Source organism: Eleutherodactylus coqui, chromosome 2, assembly GCF_035609145.1.
Source record: "Eleutherodactylus coqui strain aEleCoq1 chromosome 2, aEleCoq1.hap1, whole genome shotgun sequence".
Lineage (NCBI taxonomy): Eukaryota > Metazoa > Chordata > Amphibia > Anura > Eleutherodactylidae > Eleutherodactylus > Eleutherodactylus coqui.
In genome coordinates this window covers 24,189,128-24,214,585 of record NC_089838.1, presented here as the reverse complement: position 1 = coordinate 24,214,585, position 25,458 = coordinate 24,189,128, and the positions used below count along the sequence as shown (strand labels likewise).

The following is a 25,458-nucleotide window of genomic DNA, read 5'->3' as shown; positions in this document are numbered from 1 at the left end:
TCAATATTTCGGTTTCTGAAACAATTCTGTCCCTGGACTAGAGGAGGCAGGGGTATTTTACCTGCACTTGTTCTTCTCTGCCACCTCTCTGATCCGCTAATTCCAGTCATGCTTTTTGGCTGTCCAAGATGACTGCTGCAATTTTCTATCTAGTTCTCTGCCAGCACTGATCACGTGAGAAGTACTAGCCAATCAGAGAGCAGGTTTAGCATGCATTGGTAGTCTAACACTACCAATGCACTATGGGGATTAGTTAGTATGAAGAATGCTTCGGAGATCTTGGACTGCCGAAAACGGAACCCAGAATCAGTTCAGAAGGACGTCAGAGAAAAACAAGTCAGGCAATACACCATCCGGCCCTTCCAGTCCCAGACAAAATTTTGGCATGAAACCAGATGGCCGTTTTAATGCCAATTAATTGTAGGTTATCCTCTGTCACGCTCTTCTCTCCGTTGCCGGCTCTATCTCGGGTTTCCGTCTTCTATGCAGAAAAGGGCCGGAAACCAGGATGGAACCATAGGGCTCAATATCTGAGATGGAGACTAGAGTTGAGCGGAGGACGTACTCTGCCGAGCTTAATGCTCGTTCGACTATTAGCGTACTCGATGGTGCTCGCTACTCGAGCGAGCATCACACCATGTTTGACCCCGCTCCAGTGTGCCTGTTTTGGCCCCTCCCCGCCGCAGTGTGCGCATCAATGGCAAATATTTTGGGAGAGAGATGGGGGGAGAGAGATGGGGGGAGAGAGATGGGGGGAGAGAGATGGGGGGAGAGAGATGGGGGGAGAGAGATGGGGGGAGAGAGATGGGGGGAGAGAGATGGGGGGAGAGAGATGGGGGGAGAGAGATGGGGGGAGAGAGATGGGGGGAGAGAGATGGGGGGAGAGAGATGGGGGGAGAGAGATGGGGGGAGAGAGATGGGGGGAGAGAGATGGGGGGAGAGAGATGGGGGAGAGAGATGGGGGGAGAGAGATGGGGGGAGAGAGATGGGGGGAGAGAGATGGGGGGAGAGAGATGGGGGGAGAGAGATGGGGGGAGAGAGATGGGGGAGAGAGATGGGGGGAGAGAGATGGGGGGAGAGAGATGGGGGGAGAGAGATGGGGGGAGAGAGATGGGGGGAGAGAGATGGGGGGAGAGAGATGGGGGGAGAGAGATGGGGGGAGAGAGATGGGGGGAGAGAGATGGGGGGAGAGAGATGGGGGGAGAGAGATGGGGGGAGAGAGATGGGGGGAGAGAGATGGGGGGAGAGAGATGGGGGGAGAGAGATGGGGGGAGAGAGATGGGGGGAGAGAGATGGGGGGAGAGAGATGGGGGGAGAGAGATGGGGGGAGAGAGATGGGGGGAGAGAGATGGGGGGAGAGAGATGGGGGGAGAGAGATGGGGGGAGAGAGATGGGGGGAGAGAGATGGGGGGAGAGAGATGGGGGGAGAGAGATGGGGGGAGAGAGATGGGGGGAGAGAGATGGGGGAGAGAGATGGGGGGAGAGAGATGGGGGGAGAGAGATGGGGGGAGAGATGGGGAGAGATGGGGGGAGAGAGATGGGGGGAGAGAGATGGGGGAGAGAGATGGGGGGAGAGAGATGGGGGGAGAGAGATGGGGGGAGAGAGATGGGGGGAGAGAGATGGGGGGAGAGAGATGGGGGGAGAGAGATGGGGGGAGAGAGATGGGGGGAGAGAGATGGGGGGAGAGAGGAACCAAGAAAAAAAAAAAGCTCGGGACCCGGCGTCCCACGTACAAAAATGCTCAAGTCTCCCATTGTAATTAATGGGGTTCGTTACTCGAGTAGAGCTCTCAAATTTTAGGAAAACCTCGATTCGAATAACGCAGACCCGAGCATTTGGGTGCTCGCTCATCTCTAATGGAGACCTTTTTGGTCTGAGTATCACATGGTTCCTATCCCCGTCAGTCTTGATTAACGTTAAAAACTGACAGACGGAAACCATGTGAAACAGAGATCCAAGAGGTCTCCGAGGATCCAAGAGATCCCTGAATCACATATTAAACCCTATGGTTCTGTTCTGGCTTCTGTCCATATGCAGTTGTCCACACAGAAGACAAACTGAAGATGTTGTTCTTGGTGGAGTGAAGAACGCAATGTAAAAAACCCAACAAACAAAAGTTAGGAAACATCATCATCAACCAGAAATAACTCGTATGCACATCTTTAGCAAACAGTGATGATGCACGGGTCACCATTTGAGAGTCTTGAATGAAATGCACATTAATGGGCTGCATGTGCCTGTTCGAGACCCTGAGAGATGACACACGCACACAACATAAGGCTTCAATACTCCCCGACAAAAGAATGGCACCTCCAATTACCATCATTCCATGGCCGGACGCCTCTGCGCTATTGTTCCATACGGCAAATCCCTGGGTCCCGGAACCCACAAAGGACTTTTTCAGTCTCTGTACTCCTCAGTAATGGGCATCGGGACACCCCCAGTTTGTAATAAAAGCTTATTATTACTGTTGGCCACTTCTCCAAAAGGCGGCTGGAACACATCTTAGGGTGCAAGCTATTGAAGGCCAACCGCAAATTCAACACAATGGCTGAAAGAAAGGTAGATTCTTTCTCTTCTGGATTTTATTTTACAGAAGGGAGGTAACGACCCTCCTATTTAGTTCCACTTGTATTGACATGGGCGCAAAAGCAGCAAACGCCGACATTAATGTCAAAGAGAAATGTCTGGGAATCATTTTAAGAGAGCCTAGCAACCGGCGTGGGCCATCTTGTCTATTACCGGGATGAAAAGGCTGGTGTGTATATAGGAGGAAAGGTGATCCAAGTCCTTCTCATTTATTTCTCACTAACGACCCCCCCCCCCTCCAATCTCACTCCAATTAGCACGATTGAAAATAAAGATAAGGACGGAATTTGTTTTGCAAACAGAAGGTGCGAATGAATAGATAGGAATCACCCGACTACCCGTGCAGAATAAAGGGTGGAAAGGGTAATTAGGAAATACATCCTAAATTACAGCCTGGGAAATCGGTGTATAGATATGACAGGGTAGCTTATGTATGGACTCCTAAGCTTCATACATTATAATGGGGTCTCAATGCTGCACAGTCGGCTGATTTCTGTGCTATATAGCGCTATCTATCTATAGGTGTATAATATATACATACTGCTTAATACATCAGCATCTAGCAAGAACATAGGCAGAGAATGGAACTAGCGGTTAATGGGTATCTATGGACATACCTCATGGGCATCACTTTACGGGCAGTACCCAAGACTGGCTGTAAGGGGACCTCATTACTATTATGGGTACTCCCGCATGTATGTGTTGAATCTGTCCCCCTACTATTGATATGCTTTATAGTCATTTGTGTCTTAGCATTTTCCAACTTCCTTTACGGTGGGCACAGCAGTTGGCCGATACACATTATAGTATACCATGAATATTGCATACTAAGTTTGGCTTTGGTGTAATTATAAGATTGCGACTATGGACTTGTATGTATTTTAGTTTACAAACATACCTGACGTTGTAGAATTAGGTGTCCATGTATAAGCACATGAGGGATAATGCTATATCTGGGCATTATATGTATTGTATCCTGCATTGATCATCATTACCCCCTCTGTAGGCCAATTCTCAGTCTTCACTGAACTGATGGGTGTAGACTGGCTCTCATACACAGAACACATAGAAGAGTAGGATATTTTCTTCTCTATCACTCTGTAGCACATCTCATAGGTAACGGAAGACACTGCACAGTAGAACTGAGCAGTATAGATGTGATTTCAGTAGCTGTGTAAGAGACAGTAAACACTATTAGCTGCAGCAGCAGGTGAGACCGCCACCTATCGGACTTTTATCATCTATCACCCGAGTGAAAAGAGGTTTTGTTTCAGCTCACTGAAATGGAACGACCAGTGAGCGACTTTTTGCTCAGTATAAACCGGCAGTCATTTATCTATGAATGACAACCTGTTTGCTGTGAATGAAGGAGGGCGGCCGGAAATGATCTCCAGATCCCTCTGCCCTCATTCACTTAACGACTATCGCTACTGTGTGAAAGCACAAGAGCAACAGTTGTCCCATCTGGATCCACCCTAAGTTAATTCTGCACTAATGGCATATTACTGTACACATAGGTATTAGTCCCTGCCCGACTCCCACATACCTCTATCTAACGAAGCTTTATTTAACACGAGGGCGTCCTCAATGTCATAACCGCTGTAACTCATCACAGCCACGGTGGCGTTCTGTCCGGCAGGCAGTTTTTCGAAGTCTATGAGTTCAATAGTCTTGGTCTTCACCATTGGCCTTTGCGGATATGCCAGCAAGTACATTAATGTGTCGATTCGATTCCTCTGATTGTATCCAATTGTACCTAATTAAAAAGAACAATAATTAAAGGAAATCTTGTAAAATCATATTTATAAATGCTGCTAATTTTCTTTCCATGGGTCTAACATAGTAACATAGTTCGTAAGGCTGAATGAAGACAATGTCCATCTAGTCCAGCCTGTCTAGCCTGTATGCAAAACATACACAGCCTATACTAGAGACCAAGCGGATAAGATTTCAAGAAATTACATCGACGCACTGCCGAAAAAAATCTGCAGGGTAAACGAACCTGCGGTGTGGGATGTCCTGTTTCCCCATTCCTCCTCAGAGCAGGCTTGATGCACCCCCCTTAGTGAGAAGGAGATTGAATGGAGTGGCAGTCAAACATACATAGTGCTGCCCAATCATTTTCAACTGGACTGCTGGAGATAGGAGAGTATAAGGCGCTCGGCTACTTCCATCAGTCCCATTCAAATGGATGGAGTGGGGCTGAACAGGGACGGCCAGCGTTTACTCAATCTGACATTACTATGGGTGGGAGAAGCCACCAGAAGTGAGAAGTAATGGAGAAACAGGAGCCATGTCCAGCGATTATTGGTGGGAGACCCAGCGGTCGGAACCAGACCGATCGATCAATTTTCACCTATGCAGTGATTGGTGAAAACTTGATGAAATGTCCAGTCTCCGGAATTACCCCTTTAAACTTCTGGTGGGAGAGCAAGCTGCATGTATACCCCGACTTACCAACTAAATCACTTAATTACAAGCCAAATTGTTTATCGAATGAGACCTGATGGGCAACTTTGTATAGTTATACAGAGCAAACGATGTGGCAAGTCAACAATCATGACTTTCAGGGCTCTAGGAAAGCTGGGTAACAACCCTAGTGACCTGGATAAAGGAGACCATGCCGATTACAACCTAGCTTTCCATAAGAAAGGAACTAATTATTTGAACTTAAAGGTGTTTTTCAAAAGAATTAAAAAAAAGAAACAAAGCAAAAGAAAAAACTTTTCTGGGCAGGAAACGGGTTTTAAAAAAAACAAACAAAAAAAAAAAAACAACACACTAATGTGTGAGAAGTAGAGATGAGCGAGTATACTCGCTAAGGCACATTACTTGAGCGAGTAGTGCCTTAGCCGAGTATCTCCCCGCTCGTCTCTAAAGATTCGGGGGCCGGCGCGGGTGACAGGTGAGTTGCGGCGGGGAGCAGGGGGGGGGAGAGAGAGATCTCCCCTCCGTTCCTCCCCACTCTCCCCCGCCGCTCCACGCCCCCCGAATCTTTATAGACGAGCGGGGAGATACTCGGCTAAGGCACTACTCGCTCCAGTAATGTGCCTTAGCGAGTATACTCACTCATCTCTAGTGAGAAGTCCTAAGTCGAGTGCAGAAAGCCCCTTTTTTCTGATGGTCCCCGAGGAAGCTGCATTCAGTGGCCACATACCATTCATTGTATATATGACCGTTGAGCCAATCATTGGTTCCGCGGTGCGCGATAATGCCATGAACGGCACGTGAATGCTGAAGCCCATGATTGGATGAGCAGTCATATGGGGAATGAATGGCGCATGACCACTGCAGCCGGGACCCTAGGAATTCTGACTAACGAGTGTGACTTGTGTTTTTTATTTTAACCCATTCCCTACCAAAAAATTTTATTTTCCTTTTTCTCCTGAAAATCCCCTTTAAAACACCCATAAAATGGCTACATTATCAAACCCAACTTTATACAGTGGAGTGGTACTGAGCAGCAAACAGACAGAACAGCACTATATATAATATATTCCATATTTCATAGTTCAGGGGTGAATACGCAGAGTTTGCCTATAGCCGTAAAATGCCAAGCTCCGGCATACTGATGTGATTAGCCCACCGCAGAACAAAACAACAGTTTCTCGATGATTTCAGATTAGGTTTCAGGTCATAACATGTCAGATGTTTTGTATTGTTAGACTGAAAATTCCTGCAAAACATTTTATAGCGGCGTAAAATTACTGAGATTATTACGCAGGTGATTTCCAAACAACAAAAGGCCCGAGGCACAAAGCCCTTTATCCGCAGAGAGTTGTGTTGGTTTAATAACATATAGAAAACACACTACAAGGATGATAAAGGCGGAGTGTAATGAAACCAACAATGAGCCAAAGAATAGGCATATACAGAGGTCTGCCAAACCGGGGCTCTCCAGATGTGGTGGGACTACAACTCCCAGCATGTACCGACAGCGATCAGCGATCACACCCAACCCAAACACCCAGCCCGCCGCTCTACAAATGTTATACACACACCGTCAAATCCCTTTGGTGCAGAATGGCAGCATAATGTGAGCGTTCAGGAGACGGTAAGTAAATGACTGCGCAGGGGGGGGCGGCGTGGTGGATCGGGGGGGTAGCAGTGGGGAACAGGGGGGAGCTCTCTCCCCCCACCCACCTCCTCCCACTGCCCCCCACCTTCATCGGATCAGCTTCCTTCTCTTCCTCACCCTTCCCCAGATCATTGCATTGAATCCTCCTTGGAGAGCCCAATCCAAAAACAGACTGGGGGTGGGAGGGGGGGAGAGGGAGGGTGATCGAAAGACAGAGAGGTGGGAGGAGGTGTGTGGAGAAGGAAGGGCAATCCAAAGACAGATAGTGTGTGTCTGGGGGGAGGTGGGAGAGGGGGGCAATCCAAAGATAGGGAGGCGGGAAGAGATGTGGGGGGGGGGGGAGGGGGGACAATCCAAAGACAGAGAGGCGGGAGGAGATGTGTGTGGTGTGTGTGTGTGTGTGGGGGGGGGGGGGACCCAAAGACAGAGAGGTGGAAGGAGGTGTGTGGAGAAGGAAGGGCAATCCAAAGACAGATAGTGTGTGTGTCTGGGGGGAGGTGGGAGAGGGGGGCAATCCAAAGATAGAGAGGCGGGAAGAGATGTGTGTGTGGAGGGGGGGGGGGACAATCCAAAGACAGAGAGGCGGGAGGAGATGTGTGTGGGGGGTGGGGGGTGGGATCCAAAGACCAGACAAACAGAGAGGTGGGGAGTGGGTGGTGTTCCAAAGAAGGAGGGGCAAAGGGAAATTAGACAGATTGGTTGGGAGAAAATCTGTCAACATGAGATTGATAGACCCATTAAATCAATCGGGCCCAAATGAAAGTACATTACAAGAAATTTCCTAGCGCTTTTACCATGATGTTTCTGCGACTCCCACAAATTCCATTGGGCAATTCTTACTGATCGGACATAGGAATAACAAGTCATAAAGATCCTAAATGGAAAAGCACATTAATTGAAAAGTTCACAAAGGTCCTAAAGGGCACCTTGCTGTACAAGACACGGTGTATAACCGCTTGCCTATATAAACCTTATAGAACCTTTTGTCATAACTTTGCTTCCTGGACCGTCTCCCTTCCTTCCTGACATATTCATACTCCTCGGACGGCTGGTGCCGATTCCCCCTTTCTTCGTGGAGGGTTTTTATCTGCCTCCTTATTCTTTATTCAGGTGTTTCGTAATAACAAACAGAAACAAAGGCCTTTTTTACGGCTTAAGATATCTCGCAGCCTTTGTATCCTGACCATCGGCAGTAACGTCAGCGCATTGTATCCAAGGAGCTAAATGTGCAGGACCCGGGGTCAGAACAGCTGAATACACCAACCTCGGAAAACAGAGACAGTGAATTGCAAATGACACTCCAAACAAAAAAGAGAGGCAGAAAAAAAACCTCATTCAGGAGGAAGACGACAAAAGGACTGAGCGGGGCTGAATTGGCTTTCTGTACACACTGATCCTGTCTGACTGTGTGTGGCAAGAAACTAAATGTTTGCCAGCGAAGAAAGGCGAAAAGCTGGAGAGCCTCGTGTTTCCTCTTACGCCCAGAAATCTGTACATTAAGCATCAGTCTGGTCTTCCGTTTCAGGAGCGGAGAAGGCCATTGTCTTAGGGGTCGTTACCGGCATTGTCCCATTAACATTATTTAAGAAAGGAGTCAAGTTTTCTAATTTGAAACTTCCAAAAATAATATTTTCTTTAAAAAAGCATTCTGATGTCAGAACCTGATGATCATACGCAGACGAGTGGCGGCGCCGAGGCACCGCTTAGCTCTTCCTGCATGATCAGTCTGTTGCAGATGACTTTTGCACCAAGCTCCTTCTCCTGCGTCAAACAAATGATTGACTAGTAGCGATGAGCGAGTATACTCGATAAAGGCAATTGCTCGAGCGAGCATTGCCTTTAGCGAGTACCTGCCCGCTCGAGACAGAAGGTTCGGGTGCCGGCAGCGGGCAGGGAGCTGCGGGGTGGAGCGGAGATCTCCCTCTCTCCCCCGCTCCCTCCTGCTGACTCACCGCTCCCCCGCGCCGGCACCCGAACCTTCAGTCCCGAGCGGGGAGATACTCGCTAAAGGCAATGCTCGCTCGAGCAATTGCCTTTAGCGAGTATACTCGCTCATCTCTATTGACTAGCATGTTGTATTCCCTCTTTGATTCAGTACCTGTAGAGTGCATTATAGAGTACGGTGGCCGCACATCATCACTTGACACGTCAGCTGCTGCTGCAGAACATCACATACCTCTCAGCTGTTGTAGGCCTTTTTTGGAAACTATGGAGGAGTTTCATATCAAGAGAGGACAGGAGTCTTCCCTTCAAACTTTTAATCCTTGTATGGTTAAGAGATGTTCTGCAGCAGCTCGGGCGTTTCTTACAAAGGGTATAGTAATATGAGAAGTCGCTTCACAGTTCTATCTATTTTCATATGCTTCGAGCACAGTCTTGTGTTTATATATAGGGGGAATTCTAAGGCCGCCTTTCCACAGGCGGGTCGGACCCTGCATGCAGAATTCCGCAATGGAGTTTGTCCCAGTGCCGGCTGGGGACCCCTGCATACCTGTCCGGTGTCTTCTTATCTGTACTACGGATGTGCCGTCCTGCGCTTCGGCACGCACGCACAGTACAGATGACACGGCTCCTGCAGAGATTCTGCAATGATGATTGCAGAATGGCCACGGGACGGACGGCTTCCATTGAATTCAATGAAAGCCGTCTGTGTGTAGCCCGCACAAAATCGCAGCATGCTGCGATTTCTTCTCCGCAAGCGGAAAATCACAATCGATTTCCGCTCGTGGGCATTTTTACATTGCATGCTATGGGGCTGGATTTGCTCCGGAGTCCGGAGGTGGACTCCCGCTCCGTACCCCGCAATGCAAATCCGTCCGAGGACAGAAGCCTTAATAGTGTTATACTTTTCAGTAGGACAAGCATTATTTGGAAGGACTACTGGTTTTATTTATGGATTAGTTCCCTTATGAAATAACTTATCTGGAAACAATCAGCAATGAATTTCCCAATGTGGTTTTTACCCCAAACTGCTCCATGTGAATGTTCCCACATTTCAGCCAGCAAACCAATCCCCTGCTCTGTACTGATGAGGTGTAAAAATCCCAACAGTGCTGTCTAGAGGGGAATCTCCGGTTTGGCTGGAATGAGAAAGTTTTCTTCCTTCTGAAGGAAGGTTAATTTGCATACCATTTCCCATGGAGCATTGCCTGTAAAATAAGTCTTCATACCACCTGGATCTCTTCAATGAGAAACAGTATCCTCCCAAGCCAAACCAAATGAAAAGCTATAAACTGGAGACCACCACTATATGCTGTGAAGTGGCTAAGCATCTTCTGCTATAGCATCCCTCTACTAACATCTGATACACTTCAGCTGGCGTTTCCCTTCATTCATCCTGCAAACATCTGGCGAGTTGTCTCAAAGAAGATAGATGCTACTCATATTTCCTCACCCAACATTCCGGTTCATCCCAAAGATATTTAGTAGGAGCGTTACATTTGTGACAAGATGCGTTGTCATGTTGGAAGTATGGCCGACCATTTCCAGAGTATTACCACATTGTCCGCAGCACATTATTGTCTAGGATGTCAGGGTACACCTCCGTGTTCATGGTTCTTGTCACTACAACCAAAGGATCGAGACCATGCCACGTAAAACATCCCCAGACCATAACGGGACGGCCATCGTACTTAACTGTTGATACAACACACTCAAGTAAAAGGCATTTCCCAGGTCCCTCCATAGAATGTTCCTCCTTTTCTCAACTATCTAGTGACGACGCTCCTTGCACCTTTGTAGGTGGGCCAATGCATCTTTCAGGGAATTCGCAGGATGAATGGATGGAAATACCAGCTGAAATGTATCAGATGTTAGTAGAAAGTATATCAGGGAGAGTTCCGGATGTCATTAGGGCCAAAGGAGGCCCCACTAAGTATTAATGTATGTAAATAAATAAATATTACTTTTCATTCTTGTTCTACTTTTGGTAGGATAGTTTAAGAAAGATCATTATTTTACCCATAGCTTGTTTTCCCATAGCACATTGATATGTGTTTCTTGGGGACTGGTTGTGATGTGGGTAGGGAATAAGCCCAGCACAGACCCCAAGCAAAGTGAAGGGTTCAATTTCCAAATGGGTTGTGTACCTAAAAACAAACAAAATAAAAGACACATATTAGTATAAGGTATAAAAGCACTGTAGATAGTATAAACAACTCAAAACATGAAATGGCATAGGGGTTATATAAGTAGTCGACTTCAAAAAGATACACCCTGATGCAAGACGTTCCCCCAATGATTACAGGGGGAGCCATGATTTACCAGCTAAGCAACGATTATGAACTGGAGGACCAAACGGCAGCTGTTCATGAAACATTATAGGTGCCCAACAGAGGCGTAACTATAGAGGATGCAGGGGATGCGGTTGCACCCGGGCCCAGGAGCCTTAGGGGGCCCATAAGGCCTCTCTTCTCCATATAGGGAACCCAGTACTATGAGTAAAGCATTACAGTTGGGGTCCCTGTTACAAGTTTTGCATCGGGGCCCAGGAGCTTCAAGTTATGTCTCTGGCCAATGACAGTGATGGGCCATCTTTGTAATGCAAAGAGTCAGGTCCAAAAAGCAAAAAAAGACAAAAAAAAGGCCATACACAGCTGTACAGTGTAAAAACTTTGTGCTTTCTGTATTCACTACTGTTAAAGTACGGTTTCAACACTGCCGCAACTCGTGTTTGTTCAGTCTAGAACCAATTTTTCAACTTTACTTTTTAAACCTGTTCCTACAAACGCTTAACGAGAACCCGTCAGCTCCTATGACCCCCATAAAGTAGATTGATATGCTCACAGGGACTGGAGCGCCGAGCCCAAGGGACACTCATACAGCAGACTACTTCCATGAAGCGGACCAGTATGGTCATTATGAGTGCATGCAATAAGTAGTGCGCTGCAGGGGCGTAACTAAAGGCTCAGGGGCCCTGATGCAAAACGTGAGCTTGGGCCCCCCCTCTATCTGTATCTGTACCCGTACCCATACCTAAACCATGCTGCACAGAGGCATAACTTGAAGCTTCTGGGCCCCAATACAAAACCTGTAACAGGGCCCCCAACTAGAATGCTTTATTCATAGTACTGGGCTCCCTATATGGAGAAAAGAGGCCTTATGGGCCCCCTAAGGTTCCTGGGCCTGGGTGCAACCGCATCCCCTGCACCCTCTATAGTTACGCCCCTGGTGCGCTGTATATACCAAGCAGCAGCTTTGTGGGTGGATAGCAGGGGAAATGGTGAGGAAGGCAACTATGTGACACCGCTGGATTCAGTGCCCCAGCTTCTATGAGCCCAAAAATGTAGTTCATGGGGTTGTAGGAAATGACTGACGCCCTTTAAGTTGGCAGGTCTACCCAGTCCCATGCCCACAAAACCCACCCGAGGTAACATAAGGATAAAAGAGCGACTTACTTGGTTATCGAGTGTTCGTACAGGGATATGCAACAATCATTCTCTTCGTTCACATCCAAATACTCCACCAGACTTTCGTGCAGAAAATCCTCAAAGCTCCTGCAAATGGTCAGTGAAATAATGAGGACCGAGTTCTGCCACTCACATAATTACCTCCGGGTACAAATCCTCAGTCCCAGGGGCAGTTACCTACTCAAGTCGTCTGCCAGGCACAAGGAGTCAGACGCTTTTCTCAAGAGAATCCGCTTTATTCCTTCTTATCACTTTTTAAGAGCTTTGCTGTACTTAAGACCCTGAATACTCCTGGTGATACTTCTTTTCTCTCTATTGATACAAATAGGACTACACTAAGGGAAACCCAAATCCGGCCATTATCCCTCATTGTATTCCATTTAACATTTATATATTTAGCGGTCTTTAGAATTAAGATTTCCAGTTATAGCAGTGACGGAATTAAGTCAGTTACGGTATGTGAGACACAAGTATAAAAACACTCGGGACGTAAAGTCCAGTTAAAAGCAATCTTCGCGCCAGGGGCGTAACTATAGAGGATGCAGGGGATGCGGTTGCACCCGGGCCCAGGAGCCTTAGGGTCCCATAAGGCCTCTCTTCTCCATATAGGGAACACAGTACTATAAGTAAAGCATTATAGTTGGGGGCCCTGTTACAGGTTTTGCATCGGGGCCCGGGAGCTTCAAGTTACGCCTCTGCTTCGCGCGTTTCGAACTCAGATGAGTACTTAATCACTGCATGAGGTATACACATCAGGGATTAGTATGAACGTGGAGTAGCGGTACTAGAGCCCTATCAGGTCTAAACTTTAGGAATGATTCAATGTATATTGATTCCTGATCATTACTAAAGTTCTGGTGTCTTCATAGTTTTGTGTTTGGCACAATAATTCATTATGTCAAATGTCTCGCTTACTACTGGACTGTAAAGTCCCATTTACACGCAAAGATGATCTCTCACAATTGAGTGATCATTTTGCATAAGCTGCTAATGGGCACTTATGGCATTAGTAGCTTATTAGCTTCATTTGCATGTAAGTGAGGCTCCATTTGATGTATGCAGATAACAGCAGGTGGTCTGTTATCTGCATACAATTCCTTCGTTCTGCTGCTGAATACAATGTAATCAGCGCTCCCATGTAGAATCACAGCGCGTGGCCTCTGCTATCAACTGCCCGGCCGAACGATTTATTTTAAACTCAACATAAAATCGTTGGGCGGCCGAAAAGCGAACAATGGCAGCATTTATACGCAATGATTATCGCTCAAAATACATAGTCTGAGTGAATTTTCAGCAATAATCGTCCCGTGGCTTAAGAGATTTAAGTCTCTTGCAGGTCTTTTGCTTTGCTGGGAAAGTATAAGTAGCCTTATTCATGCGCATACCTTATGATAGGATTAAGAACTCACCAGAGTTCAAAATGCGGAAGGATTACTTTTAAAGGGGTTGTACCAAGTTTGCAAGTTATCGCCCCATCCAAAAGATAGTTTGCTGAACAGTGGGGGTCTCACCGAGGAGAACCCTGCCAATCTCAAGAACGGTGGGGTTCCGTGTCACCCATCGTCCTTACTGCAAGGTTACTTATTTTCTGACAAGACTGAATGAAGAGCTGGTCACGCAAGCACACTAAACGCGCCATTCCCTTTCAACGCAACTGCGGAGATAGTCAAACGGCAAGCGCTCAGGTATTTTCGTCAACCCCATTGAAGTAAACGGAGAGCCAACCGCACATGCTGAACCAGAGCTACATTCATTCTAACATCACTGAGGGGATGAAGCGATCCCCGCAGTGATAGGTAGAGGGGGCAGGAGACCCCTGTTTGATATTGGTAGGGGTCTCAGCAGCCAACCAATTTATCCGCCATCTTGTGGATAGGGAAACACTTAATCTAGGCCGTGCATCTTGAATGTTTTTATTCTTACGTTTCCAGAAACTAAGTTTTTGCATTGAACTAAAGCTGGAGAATCATTGTATTTCTCCATAGAACTTGCCTGAGGACCAGCTCAGACTACACTGCATCAGAGCAGGGAGCAACGGTCCTGTTACAGCGGGCGGATAATCTACCCGGACTAACAGCCACAGATTTACAATGAGCATGTCAGGCAGCACTCAGCTCTTCCATGTACACAGGCAGATTATCTGCCCTATGGTGCTGACCGATCATTAACCCTTTCCAATCCACTGTCTGACGGCATTCTAATTGAAAGCGGACGGCGCCATTGTATAATGGCAGAAAGAGGAAGCTCCCTAGGAAACCCTGAATCCAAAATTGGGTTGCAAAGGGTTAACATGATCAGTCGTCCCCATATAGCTGTTAATGATAGGCTACACATGTTTATAAAGGGAGATGTGCGGCTGATATGATCAACAAACGAATGAGTACTTGCTTGTTCGTTGGCCGATCATTCATCCCTTTACAGGGCGAGATAGTCGGGCAAAGAAGAGTTCGTAGGAACATTCGGCCTTGATAACTGGCCGGTGTAAAAGGACCTTAACCCCTTCCCGCTCCATGACGTACCAGTACGTCAGGGAGCGGGAGGTATGTATGAAGAGAGGTTGCGTGGCAACCTCTCTTCATACAGTGCGGGCGTCAGCTGTTTATAACAGCTGACACCCGTGGGCAATAGCCGCAAATCGACCGTTCGGCCGATCGCGGCTATTAACCATTTAAATGCCGCTGTCAGTCCTGACATTTTAATCGTTTGGGGATCCCACACGCCCCCCCCGCGGAGAAATCGGGGGAGCCGTGCAGGTGTCATGGCAGCCGGGGGCCTAATGAAAGGCCCCAGGGCTGCCTTACCAGACTGCCTATCAAGCCATCCCCGTGGGGTGGCTTGATAGACTACCTGTTAAATTGCAGTATGACGTAATGCTATAGCATTACGTCATACTGCAGGAGCGATCAAAGCATTGCATGTTAAAGTCCACCAGGGGGACTTTACTTTAAAGTAAAAAAAAAAAAAAAACAATAAAGTTTTTTTTAATTGTAAAAAAATAAAGTTATAAAAGTTTAAATACCCCCCCCTTTTGCCATATCTATTATGAAAAAATCTAAATGATAAAATAAAAATATGTATTTGGTATCGCTGTGTCTGCACAAGTCCGATCTATCAAAGTAGCGCATTATTTTTCCCGCACGGTGAACGTCGTCCGGAAAAAAAAAAAAAAAGAACGCCAGAAATGCACTTTGTTAATTACCCTGTCTCCCAGAAAAAACGCAATAAAAAGCGATTAAAAAGTCGTATGTACTTTAAATTGATATTAACAGAAACTACAGGACATCCCGCAAAAAATGAGCCCTTGCTCAACTACGTCGACGGAAAAATTAAAATGTTATTGCGCGCACAAAATGACGGCAGAAAATAATTGAAAAAAAATTAAATGTCTTTGAAAAAAAAAAAAAAGTAGTATAGTAAGAAAAAACCTATACAAGTTTGGTATCGTAGTAATCGTACCGACCCATAGAATAAAGTTATCCTGTCGCTTTTGTTGCCGTTTGTCCGCTGTAGAAACAAGACGCACTGAAAGATGGCGAAATGTCTTTTTTTTTTTTCCATTTACTCCACTTAGAATTTTTTAAAAGTTTTTCAGTACATTATACGGTCCATTAAATAGCACCATTGAAAAATACAACTCGTCCCGCAAAAAACAAGCCCTCATACAGCGACGTTGATGGATAAAATAAAGGAGTTACGAATTTTTGGAAGGGCGGAGGAAAAAATGAAAATGGAAAAAGAAAAAGGGTCCGCGTCATTAAGGGGTTAAAGAGGCGGCCCACTATCAGAGCACCACTCTATGGACTCTGTGATAGCAGCACAATACAACCTACACAGTAGACCCACTGCTGGGGTAAAAGACAGGGATTCACATCAGGACATAGCAATGTTTTTCAAAAATACTGCGGCTCTGGTCTGGATGGATTGTCCCATCTCTAATACACTACTATCTACTAGAACAGATCTCACCACTAACCTGTAACCCTGCGACAGCTCCACGATGTGCTTGTTAGTCACCATAGGTCTTTGTTTTTTAACAATAATGTAGGGCCTGTAAAAAATGGGTATTAAAGATATAAGAACTGATATCTAATATATAATCTTACATCCACATATCCAGACACACCCTTCGAGTGCCAAGCAAAAAGAGTCAAGAATGGAGAAAGTACGCGTATAATACACAGTTACATGAAATCCATGTGCAGATATATGTGAACACTCCATGTGTGGTTGACGGACATTTGCAGGAAAGAGTTTACTTTTTATAGTTTCAACACTCCAATTAACCCTTTCCAATCCAATTTGTATCCTGGTTATCCTAGGGGGCTTACTCTTTTTCTGCCGTTATACAACAGCGCTATCTGCTGGCTAAAGCCAAAACTGCATGAGGTGACACGTTGGATAGGCTCCGACAGCAGAGAGGCTGGCAATATACAGTAAGAGAACCCCGGACGACTTCCAACATCGGCGCTGTACAGCCTTAAATCATAATGTCTTTAAAGGGCAGACAGTGGATTGGAAAGGGTTAAGGTACCTTTACATGGGAAGACTGTTGGGCATACAAGACCCCGACAGACGTTCCAGCGACGATCTTTTGTTGCTTTTACACATGGGCAATAGTCGCTCGGAGAATGGCGGAGAAGAGGGCTGGAGATCTCTTCCGGCCATTCGTCCCCATTCACAGTAAAGAAGCAGTCCCTCAACGATTGACCAACTCCTGTTTAGACGGGCCAATAGTCACTTCGTTGTTAGGTGAGCTAAGAACCAAGTCACTCCAACAAATGTATGGACATGGGGCAACTATTGCCCCAATTCACTGCTTCAATTGAATATTCTGGCGATAACTGCCCCATGTAAAGGTATCTTCAATGGGCAACTACCATCAAAAATGAAACAGGAGTCCAAACACCCTTGTTCGATCATGCAAGCTTAATAAGAATCCTTCATGAAAACATTCACCGTTGTCTTCCAAGCCTCTGCTTGTCATTGGCTGGCTCACAGGGAATTTTAGGTATAAAGAGATGGGACAAGGTAGAGCGGGAAAGGGAGATCATATTGGAACGGACGTCTAGACACGGCTACACTTTTTGAATTCCTAGGTCATTGCACATGCACCTTTAAGAACTGACCTTTACACGGGATGATAGTCAAATAATGGCTCAAGTGAACGAGTATGGGCGAGGGTTGGCCGGTGTACACACCGCCCCCAAGAGGGCATTGAATGGGAAGTCACTCAGTAGTTGCTAGTCATTCCATTTCAGTTAGCTGAAACAGAAAGACTAGCGAATGGCATGTGTAAACAGGAGAAGCCCAATCTTTGAATGACTCCCGGATTGCAGTGAATGGAGGTGGCGGCTGAAGAGATCTTCGTCTTGCTCCACCTCCATTCTCTGACAAACTATCGCTCCGTGTAAAAGCACAGGAGCGGTAGTTGCAAGAAGAGTTGTTAGGTGCTTATTAGAAATGTGCGAGCACGCTCGGTTAAGGCAGTTAATCGAGCGAGCTTCACTCTTCTCGAGTAACTGCATACTTGTCCGAGCAGAGTCGGGGGGGGGGGGAGGGGGAAGGAGGGGGTGGCCTCTCACTCTCCCCCCCGCCGCCCCCTCCCCCTCCCCAATCTGCTCGGATGAGTATGCAGTTACTTGAGAAGAGTGATGCTTGCTCGGGTAACTGCCTTAACCGAGCGTGCTCGCTCATCTCTAGTGTTTATGCCTCCCAACACTTGTACCGTGTAAAGGTAACTTAAGAAATCTATCGATTTCTTAGGTCTCTTTGTTAATTGGCCGATCGTCATCTTCTGCTTTATTTCATTATATTTTTGCTTTATTATTTTTTCTTTTTCCTGCTATATTAAGTAAATTCACATAATTTTACTTCGCTATGGTGTTTACAATCTCTGAATCCACTGTAATCGAGCTTCATATCCCAGTATCATGAACATAAGTGTGCAGTTAGCCCACCTGCCGTGTTACTATGGCTTCCACTCTTCTGGGTAGGAGCCCACTAGATTTTGGAACACGGATGTGCCCTTCCAATCATAAGCTCATGAGGTACTGACATTGGATTAGGGTTTGCAGTTGTAATGTCTAATATGATTCTGCCACATGAAACCCGCTTTGCACAAACATGCCAATTCCAGTTAAAGGGATTTCTGACCAACAAAATCTGAAGTGCATAAACTACGTCCCAGATTTTCTCTATTTTGGCAATTTGCTAATTGAAAGCAAAGTATGTAACTACGTGCCTCACACAGGGCACCAACTGTAGGGGGAGAGTGATCACATCCCTTAGATCTGCCTGGCCAGATGAACATCTTCCTGCATGTCCCTGCGTCTTGTGGAGCGACATCCTCTTCCTACCTCTGTCTCCTCCACTGATGTTCATAAAACGCTGCTGTCAGCCCATCTGCACCCCTGCAATCCGATCAGGTAGTTATGTCATGGTATTTAAAGGCTATGAGCTTGGTTCCTGGTGCTGCATTGATGCCACGAGCTTGGTTCCTGGTGCTGCATTGATGCCACGAGCTTGGATCCGCTGCTGCATTGATGCCACGAGCTTGGATCCGCTGCTGCATTGATGCCACGAGCTTGGATCCGCTGCTGCATTGATGCCACGAGCTTGGATCCGCTGCTGCATTGATGCCACGAGCTTGGATCCGCTGCTGCATTGATGCCACGAGCTTGGATCCGCTGCTGCATTGATGCCACGAGCTTGGATCCGCTGCTGCATTGATGCCACGAGCTTGGATCCGCTGCTGCATTGATGCCACGAGCTTGGATCCGCTGCTGCATTGATGCCACGAGCTTGGATCCGCTGCTGCATTGATGCCACGAGCTTGGATCCGCTGCTGCATTGATGCCACAAGCTTGGATCCGCTGCTGCATTGATGCCACGAGCTTGGATCCGCTGCTGCATTGATGCCACGAGCTTGGATCCGCTGCTGCATTTATGCCACGAGCTTGGATCCGCTGCTGCATTTATGCCACAAGCTTGGATCTGCTCCTGTATTTATGCCACGAGCTTGGATCTGCTGCTGTATTTATGCCACCAGCTTGGATCCGCTGCTGTATTTATGCCACCAGCTTGGATCCGCTGCCGTATTTATGCCACGAGCTTGGATCTGCTGCCGTATTTATGCCACGAGTTTGGATCTGCTGCCGTATTTACGCCACGATCTTGGATCTGCTGCTGTATTTACGCCACGATCTTGGATCTGCTGCTGTATTTATGCCTCCAGCTTGGATCTGCTGCCGTATTTATGCCACGAGCTTGGATCCGCTGCTGTATTTATGCCACGAGCTTGGATCCGCTGCTGTATTTATGCCACCAGCTTGGATCCGCTGCTGTATTTATGCCACGAGCTTGGATCTGCTGCTGTATTTATGCCACGATCTTGGATCTGCTGCTGTATTTATGCCTCCAGCTTGGATCTGCTGCTGTATTTACGCCACGAACTTGGATCTGCTGCTGTATTTATGCCACGATCTTGGATCTGCTGCTGTATTTATGCCTCCAGCTTGGATCTGCTGCTGTATTTACGCCACGAACTTGGATCTGCTGCTGTATTTATGCCACCAGCTTGGATCTGCTGCTGTATTTATGCCACCAGCTTGGTTGTAGTACAGTATTTTTTCACTGAGCTGTTCTGGTGCGGATATGCTGCTTATTGCTTTCTGCACAAGCACAATATAGGAAGACTTCCTATCAGTATAATAATTATATTTTTTCCAATTATGGGGTGAGGGAAAAAAATTTCCACACAGGGTGCCATATAAACCAAGGCTGCCACTGGGATGCCCGACGTGCACAGTCTACAAAGGATAAGGGATAACTTGTCACTTGAATGCTCCCTTAAGACTGGCAAGAAGTGGAGCTGTGCCAAGATGGCATCCCATGTTCATAAGTACTATTAGGGCATATGAAAGTCCCAGAGCTGGGTCCTGTACTTGAGACCCTATGTCACAGAACAGAGAGCTACTGGCAGACAGTCTGCTGTCCTGTTATGTGAATGGCCATCCTATAAGTTCTACATTCCCCCTACAGCTACTGCAGGGGAAAAAGTCAGACATGCTGCAGCTTTCCTTGGAAAAATCAGCTGCTTGCCAGGGGTGCCAAGAGTGAGATTGGGGTAATCATCTGTTCAACCCAAGGCCTGACTTTATAAAAGGGGTTGTGAATTTTGGCACAACTCTTAATTCAAAGTGAGCTGGAGTACGCGCCTTAGTCTCTGCTAGCACCACCGTTAAAATTCATTCATTATAGAAACAGAAAAATGAAAATAACGACTTCTGTTGAATCCCGCCCATTTTTTGGAAGGTAAGAGCAATGGAAAAGTCGAAAGACGAGTCAAATTTATACAACTTTTTGTCTTATGGGCAGAAAACTCATCAAATGTCATGATAAATCCTGCAAGGGGGAGATTTCTGAAAACTAGTATGAATATTCCCTCCTCAGCTGCAATCTACGTGAAAAACAAAATTACGCCTGGTTCTGGCAGCAAGGAAAGAGAGGGATGTCAGGACCCAAGTCAAGATTGGCAGCTCCTCCTATTCTCACATGTGTATTGGCACTACGCACCAGATCCTTTGTATGGGAGAACTACCCCATGGGTAGAAGACTCAGGGGACCTTGGCTGTCATACGCTGTATCGGGGCTTGCAGGACAAATGGCAAGAGGGTCAGCCATATTGTGGAGGACCGGCAGATAACATGCATTGTACGTGTAATTTGGCCAGCAGCCTATGACTGGTCCTATTGATAGAAAACATCTCTATTTTGCTTAATAAACTTGTATCTGCTGTCAATGAGGCGCCTGTCATGGTGCGGGATTGATAGGCCTCTGCCAGGTGCAAACTGTTGCCACAGGCCCCTTTATTTGCTCTATACAATAGCATTACTTTTTCCACTCGAGTGATCTCTCTCAAAGAGATGGCTGCTCCCAGAAATATTAATTAGCATTTGTAAGACTCGGCCTGATTTTCGTCTGTAATTAAAAATAACATTTGTTGGCAATACCATTTATCTATTGACCGATCTTACCAATCCTGTGCAGAAATTGTGACACAATAGCAAAGTTATGTACACTCATTGTCAGACCAATCCCTCCCCTAGAAGTTGTCGGAATGGAATGAAACTTTCTCTGCGAGATTGTAACGTTGATGTAAGTGGTTACAATATCAGGGCAAAATGATCATTTATTGTGGAAAATTGACCCCTTGAGGGGAGGCTCTAGTACCCTGTTCTACCGCCTCCAGTTTGGATACAAGATGTGATACAGGTTGGCATGAAGGCTCTAGTACCCTGTTGTACCACCTCTAGCTTGGATACAAGATGTGATACGGGTGGGCATGGAGGCTCTAGTATCCTGTTGTACCACCTCTAGCTTGGGTACACGATGTGATACAGGTTGGCATGGAGGCTCTAGTACCCTGTTGTACCACCTCTAGCTTGGATACAAGATGTGATACAGGTTGGCATGGAGGCTCTAGTACCCTGTTGTACCACCTCTAGCTTGTTTACAAGATGTGATACAGGTTGGCATGGAGGATCTAGTACCCTGTTGTACCACCTCTAGCTTGTATACAAGATGTGATACAGGTTGGCATGGAGGATCTAGTACCCTGTTGTACCACCTCTAGCTTGGATACAAGATGTGATACGGGCAGGCATGGAGGCTCTAGTACCCTGTTGTACCACCTCTAGCTTGTATACAAGATGTGATACAGGTTGGCATGGAGGATTTAGTATCCTGTTGTACCGCCTCTAGCTTGGATACAAGATGTGATACAGGAGGGCATGGAGGCTCTAGTACCCTGTTGTACCACCTCTAGCTTGGATAGAAGATGTGATACAGGTTGGCATGGAGGATCTAGCACCCTGTTGGGCTGCCTCTGGCTTCGATACAACATGTGATGCGAGCGGGCATGGAGGCTTTAGTACCCTGTTGTACTGCCTCTAGCTTGGATGCATGATGTGATACGGGTGGGCATGGAGGCTCTAGTACGCTGTTGTACCACCTCTAGCTTATATCGAAGTTGGCGTCCCAGATTGATCCATAAATGTTCTCTTGACAATAAATTTGGTGACCGGGCAGCCACAGAAGGGTAGCTTGGATACAAGATGGGATACCGGCGGGCATGGAAACATACATGTTCCATATGGTATCCTGCGACATATCACTCCACATTTGCTGTAACTGAGCTTCTAGAAAATAAATAAATAATTCTTGTTATTTGTATAGCGCCAACTTATTCTGCAGCACTTTCAGGTAATTTATTTTGCCCCCCACCCCAAGTTGGGTACTCATTTTACCGACCTTCGAAGGATGGAAGGCTGAGTCAACCTTGAGCCGGCTACCTGAACCCGAACTCGCATCCTTTAGGTGGTGAGCGAGAGCTTAGGACTGCATTTCTGCTGCCTTAGCACTCTGCACCACACAAGGCTCTAAAAATCATGCAGGCTGTCGAAGTTGGCATCCCAGATGGTTCTAAACACGTTCTATTGGCGATACATCTGGTGACCGGGCAGCCACAGAAGTGTGACAACGTTGTGGAGACATTCCCGCGAACCCCTTGGGTGTGTGGCCAAGCATTATCCTGCGGCCTCTTGAAAGCCGCCATTAGAGAAACACATGTGCCTGCAGTATGTCCTGAACATATCGCTGAGCTGTCACTGTCCCTTGTACCACTACTAGGGGGGACCGACTGTCATATGCGCTGGCCCCCCAGACCATCACACCAGCAAGGGGCAGTGTGCCGCTCCACAGCAAAGGCAGGATTGAGGCGTTCACCCCGAGGTCTCCAGACATGAACACTGCCATTGTCAGCACCCGAACTAAACCTGGAATCGTCGCTGAAAACAACCTGTTTCCACTCCGTAGCATCCAGCGGCAAACCTAGGGGACAGAGGGTGGGTTCCATGGCCGTACACATAATGGGTGCTGTGTGAACAAATGTCCTTCAGCAAAGTGCCTGGAAATAGTTTGGACAGACCTGTAACAATGGTGTCACCAGTCTCTGGATGGCGGACAACAAAACAGTTGGAGCTGCTCATGCTGGTTGGACGATCAGATGATCCTCTCTACTGGTGGTCTGTCGGGGGTTCTGAGCCCGGTCACCTTGTGTGCCTCCATGTATCCACTGGCCCCAACACCTCCTAACAGTCTGGTCAGAATGGCCCAGGTGGTGACAATTCATCGATACGACCATCGAGCTCCTCACATCCCAATAATGCGCCCCCCTCTAGTAACGGGGTGAAATCTCTTCTCTGCGTCTGCTCTGGCCAATCAGAGAACATATACAATGCATTGATCGTCTAATAGTACAAATGCACTGTGAAGATTAGATCTAAAGATTTTATCGTCCATCTTGGATGGCCAAAAACAGGACCTTGACCTAGCAGATTGGAGGGATGACAGAGAAGAATAATTGCAGGTAATATACCCCCTCTTCAATGGTCCTGGTACAGAATTTTGTGCCGAAATGGGAGGGTTGCTCTAAGGTGGTTATCCCATCATAAACCATGCTTGTCCCCTATGCACAGGAGAGGTGATACATTTTTGATCACCGTGACTCCCAGGGATCACAAGAATGTAGCAGCATAATGAATGAGCAGTGGTGGTGTGCATGTGAGACCACCACTCCACTCAAACAAGTGAATGGAGAAGAGATCACACATGCGCACCATCATGCTCTCATGAGTCCTGTTCCTAGTTATCGTACCACTAGTGATCACAGATGGAGGTTTTTGGTGGGAAACCCCCTTTAGTGGGTCAGCCTCTAAAATTTGTGACCTCTTCCACCTGGCTTTGTACACTTCTGTGAGGCACTGTCGCGCAGTCCGAGTACAAGCAAAACAAATGGAAATCCAGCACCAGACTTGAAATCGGAAGAAGGGGAAAGGGACTTGTTGTTTGTATAGCGCCAACTTACTGTACACCGCAGCGCTTTCAGGTAATTTCATTATTGCCCCCACCAAGCTGGGTACTTATTTTACCGACCTCAGAAGGATGGAAGGCTGAGTCGACCTTGAGCCGGCTACCTGAACTATGCAGGGATTGAACTCAAAACCTTCAGGTCGTGAGCGAGAGCTTAGGACTGCATACTACTGCCTTAACACTCTGCACGAAAGTTATCTTAAACCTATAAAAAACTATCGTTCTCTTCTAAGTACTCCACAAAAGGCATTGTAAAGTAAATGGAAGGGTAAACCAGCTGTGGCGCAGAAAGTTATCCTGAAACATTAAAAGACAGGTCATACTTTCCGCACCCGACTTCAGTCTGGCTTCCGTGTTTCAGCATTAGGCCTTAAGGTGCGTTTACACGGAATGACTATCGTTCAGAAAATCGTTTAAACGAGTGAAACAGAACACAGCCAATGACTAAATGATGAACGAGAACCATGACCTTCTTGCTCGTCGTTTAGTTTCCGCCGGCTTATTCACAGGGTGGGCGGTTTAAACACGGAGCGTTCAGCTTGTCACATAGGAATGTGAAACACTGAACAACAAGTGAGGGAGAACTGAAGGACTCAACGAGAAGGGGGCAGTTACAACACTCTGCTGGAGCGCGGACGAGCTGGTCATGATGAGAATCGTCCCATGTAAGAGGGGCAGCACTCCTAGCTTCCTGGACACCATTAGGATCCATATAAATATATACACACACACACACACACACACACACACACACACACACACTTCATATATACACACACATACAGTCATATGGCACAATAAAAAGAAATGAACATTCATGGTAATTCCCTTCACTCCGGTTTAAGTAATTACCTGCAGAGCCGCCCTCCATCAGAGGAGATGTACACGCATCTATCCGTCAGGTTGGTGGAAATGGAGACAAATTCATTGATGTAACCCGCTCGGCGCATTAATCGGAAGGTGTTCACCAACTTCTGATGGTCGCGAATAACCCCAAGAATGTTTCCTTAATGAAAGAAAATAAATAAAAAATTACATAAAATGCAGAGACTGCCACAGAAGGAGGGGGAGCAGAGAGCCGGCCCGCCAGCGAGGGGAGAAGGGGTAGAAGGGGGAGCAGTGGGCCGGCCCGCCAGCGAGGGGAGAAGGGGTAGAAGGGGGAGCAGTGGGCCGGCCCGCCAGCCAGGGGAGAAGGGGGAGCAGTGGGCCGGCCCGCCAGCCAGGGGAGAAGGGGGAGCAGTGGGCCGGCCCGCCAGCCAGGGGAGAAGGGGGAGCAGTGGGCCGGCCCGCCAGCCAGGGGAGAAGGGGGAGCAGTGGGCCGGCCCGCCAGCCAGGGGAGAAGGGGGAGCAGTGGGCCGGCCCGCCAGCCAGGGGAGAAGGGGGAGCAGTGGGCCGGCCCGCCAGCCAGGGGAGAAGAGGGGGAGCAGTGGGCCGGCCCGCCAGCCAGGGGA

General features: G+C 47.3%; 1 protein-coding gene across 1 annotated transcript in view; it reads right to left on the bottom strand.

Annotated features, from left to right (window-relative positions):
- The window catches only part of POLR3B (RNA polymerase III subunit B), a 129,399-nt gene that overhangs the window by 43,281 nt on the left and 60,660 nt on the right, over positions 1 to 25,458 (bottom strand). Inside the window, exons 16-20 of the mRNA XM_066590492.1 lie at positions 24,860 to 25,013; positions 16,050 to 16,124; positions 12,065 to 12,163; positions 10,629 to 10,756; positions 4,137 to 4,346 (exon numbers count right to left, since the gene is read on the bottom strand). Of these exons, the coding sequence (XP_066446589.1) occupies positions 4,137 to 4,346; positions 10,629 to 10,756; positions 12,065 to 12,163; positions 16,050 to 16,124; positions 24,860 to 25,013 (666 nt within the window). The remainder of the gene's footprint in view (positions 1 to 4,136; positions 4,347 to 10,628; positions 10,757 to 12,064; positions 12,164 to 16,049; positions 16,125 to 24,859; positions 25,014 to 25,458) is intronic.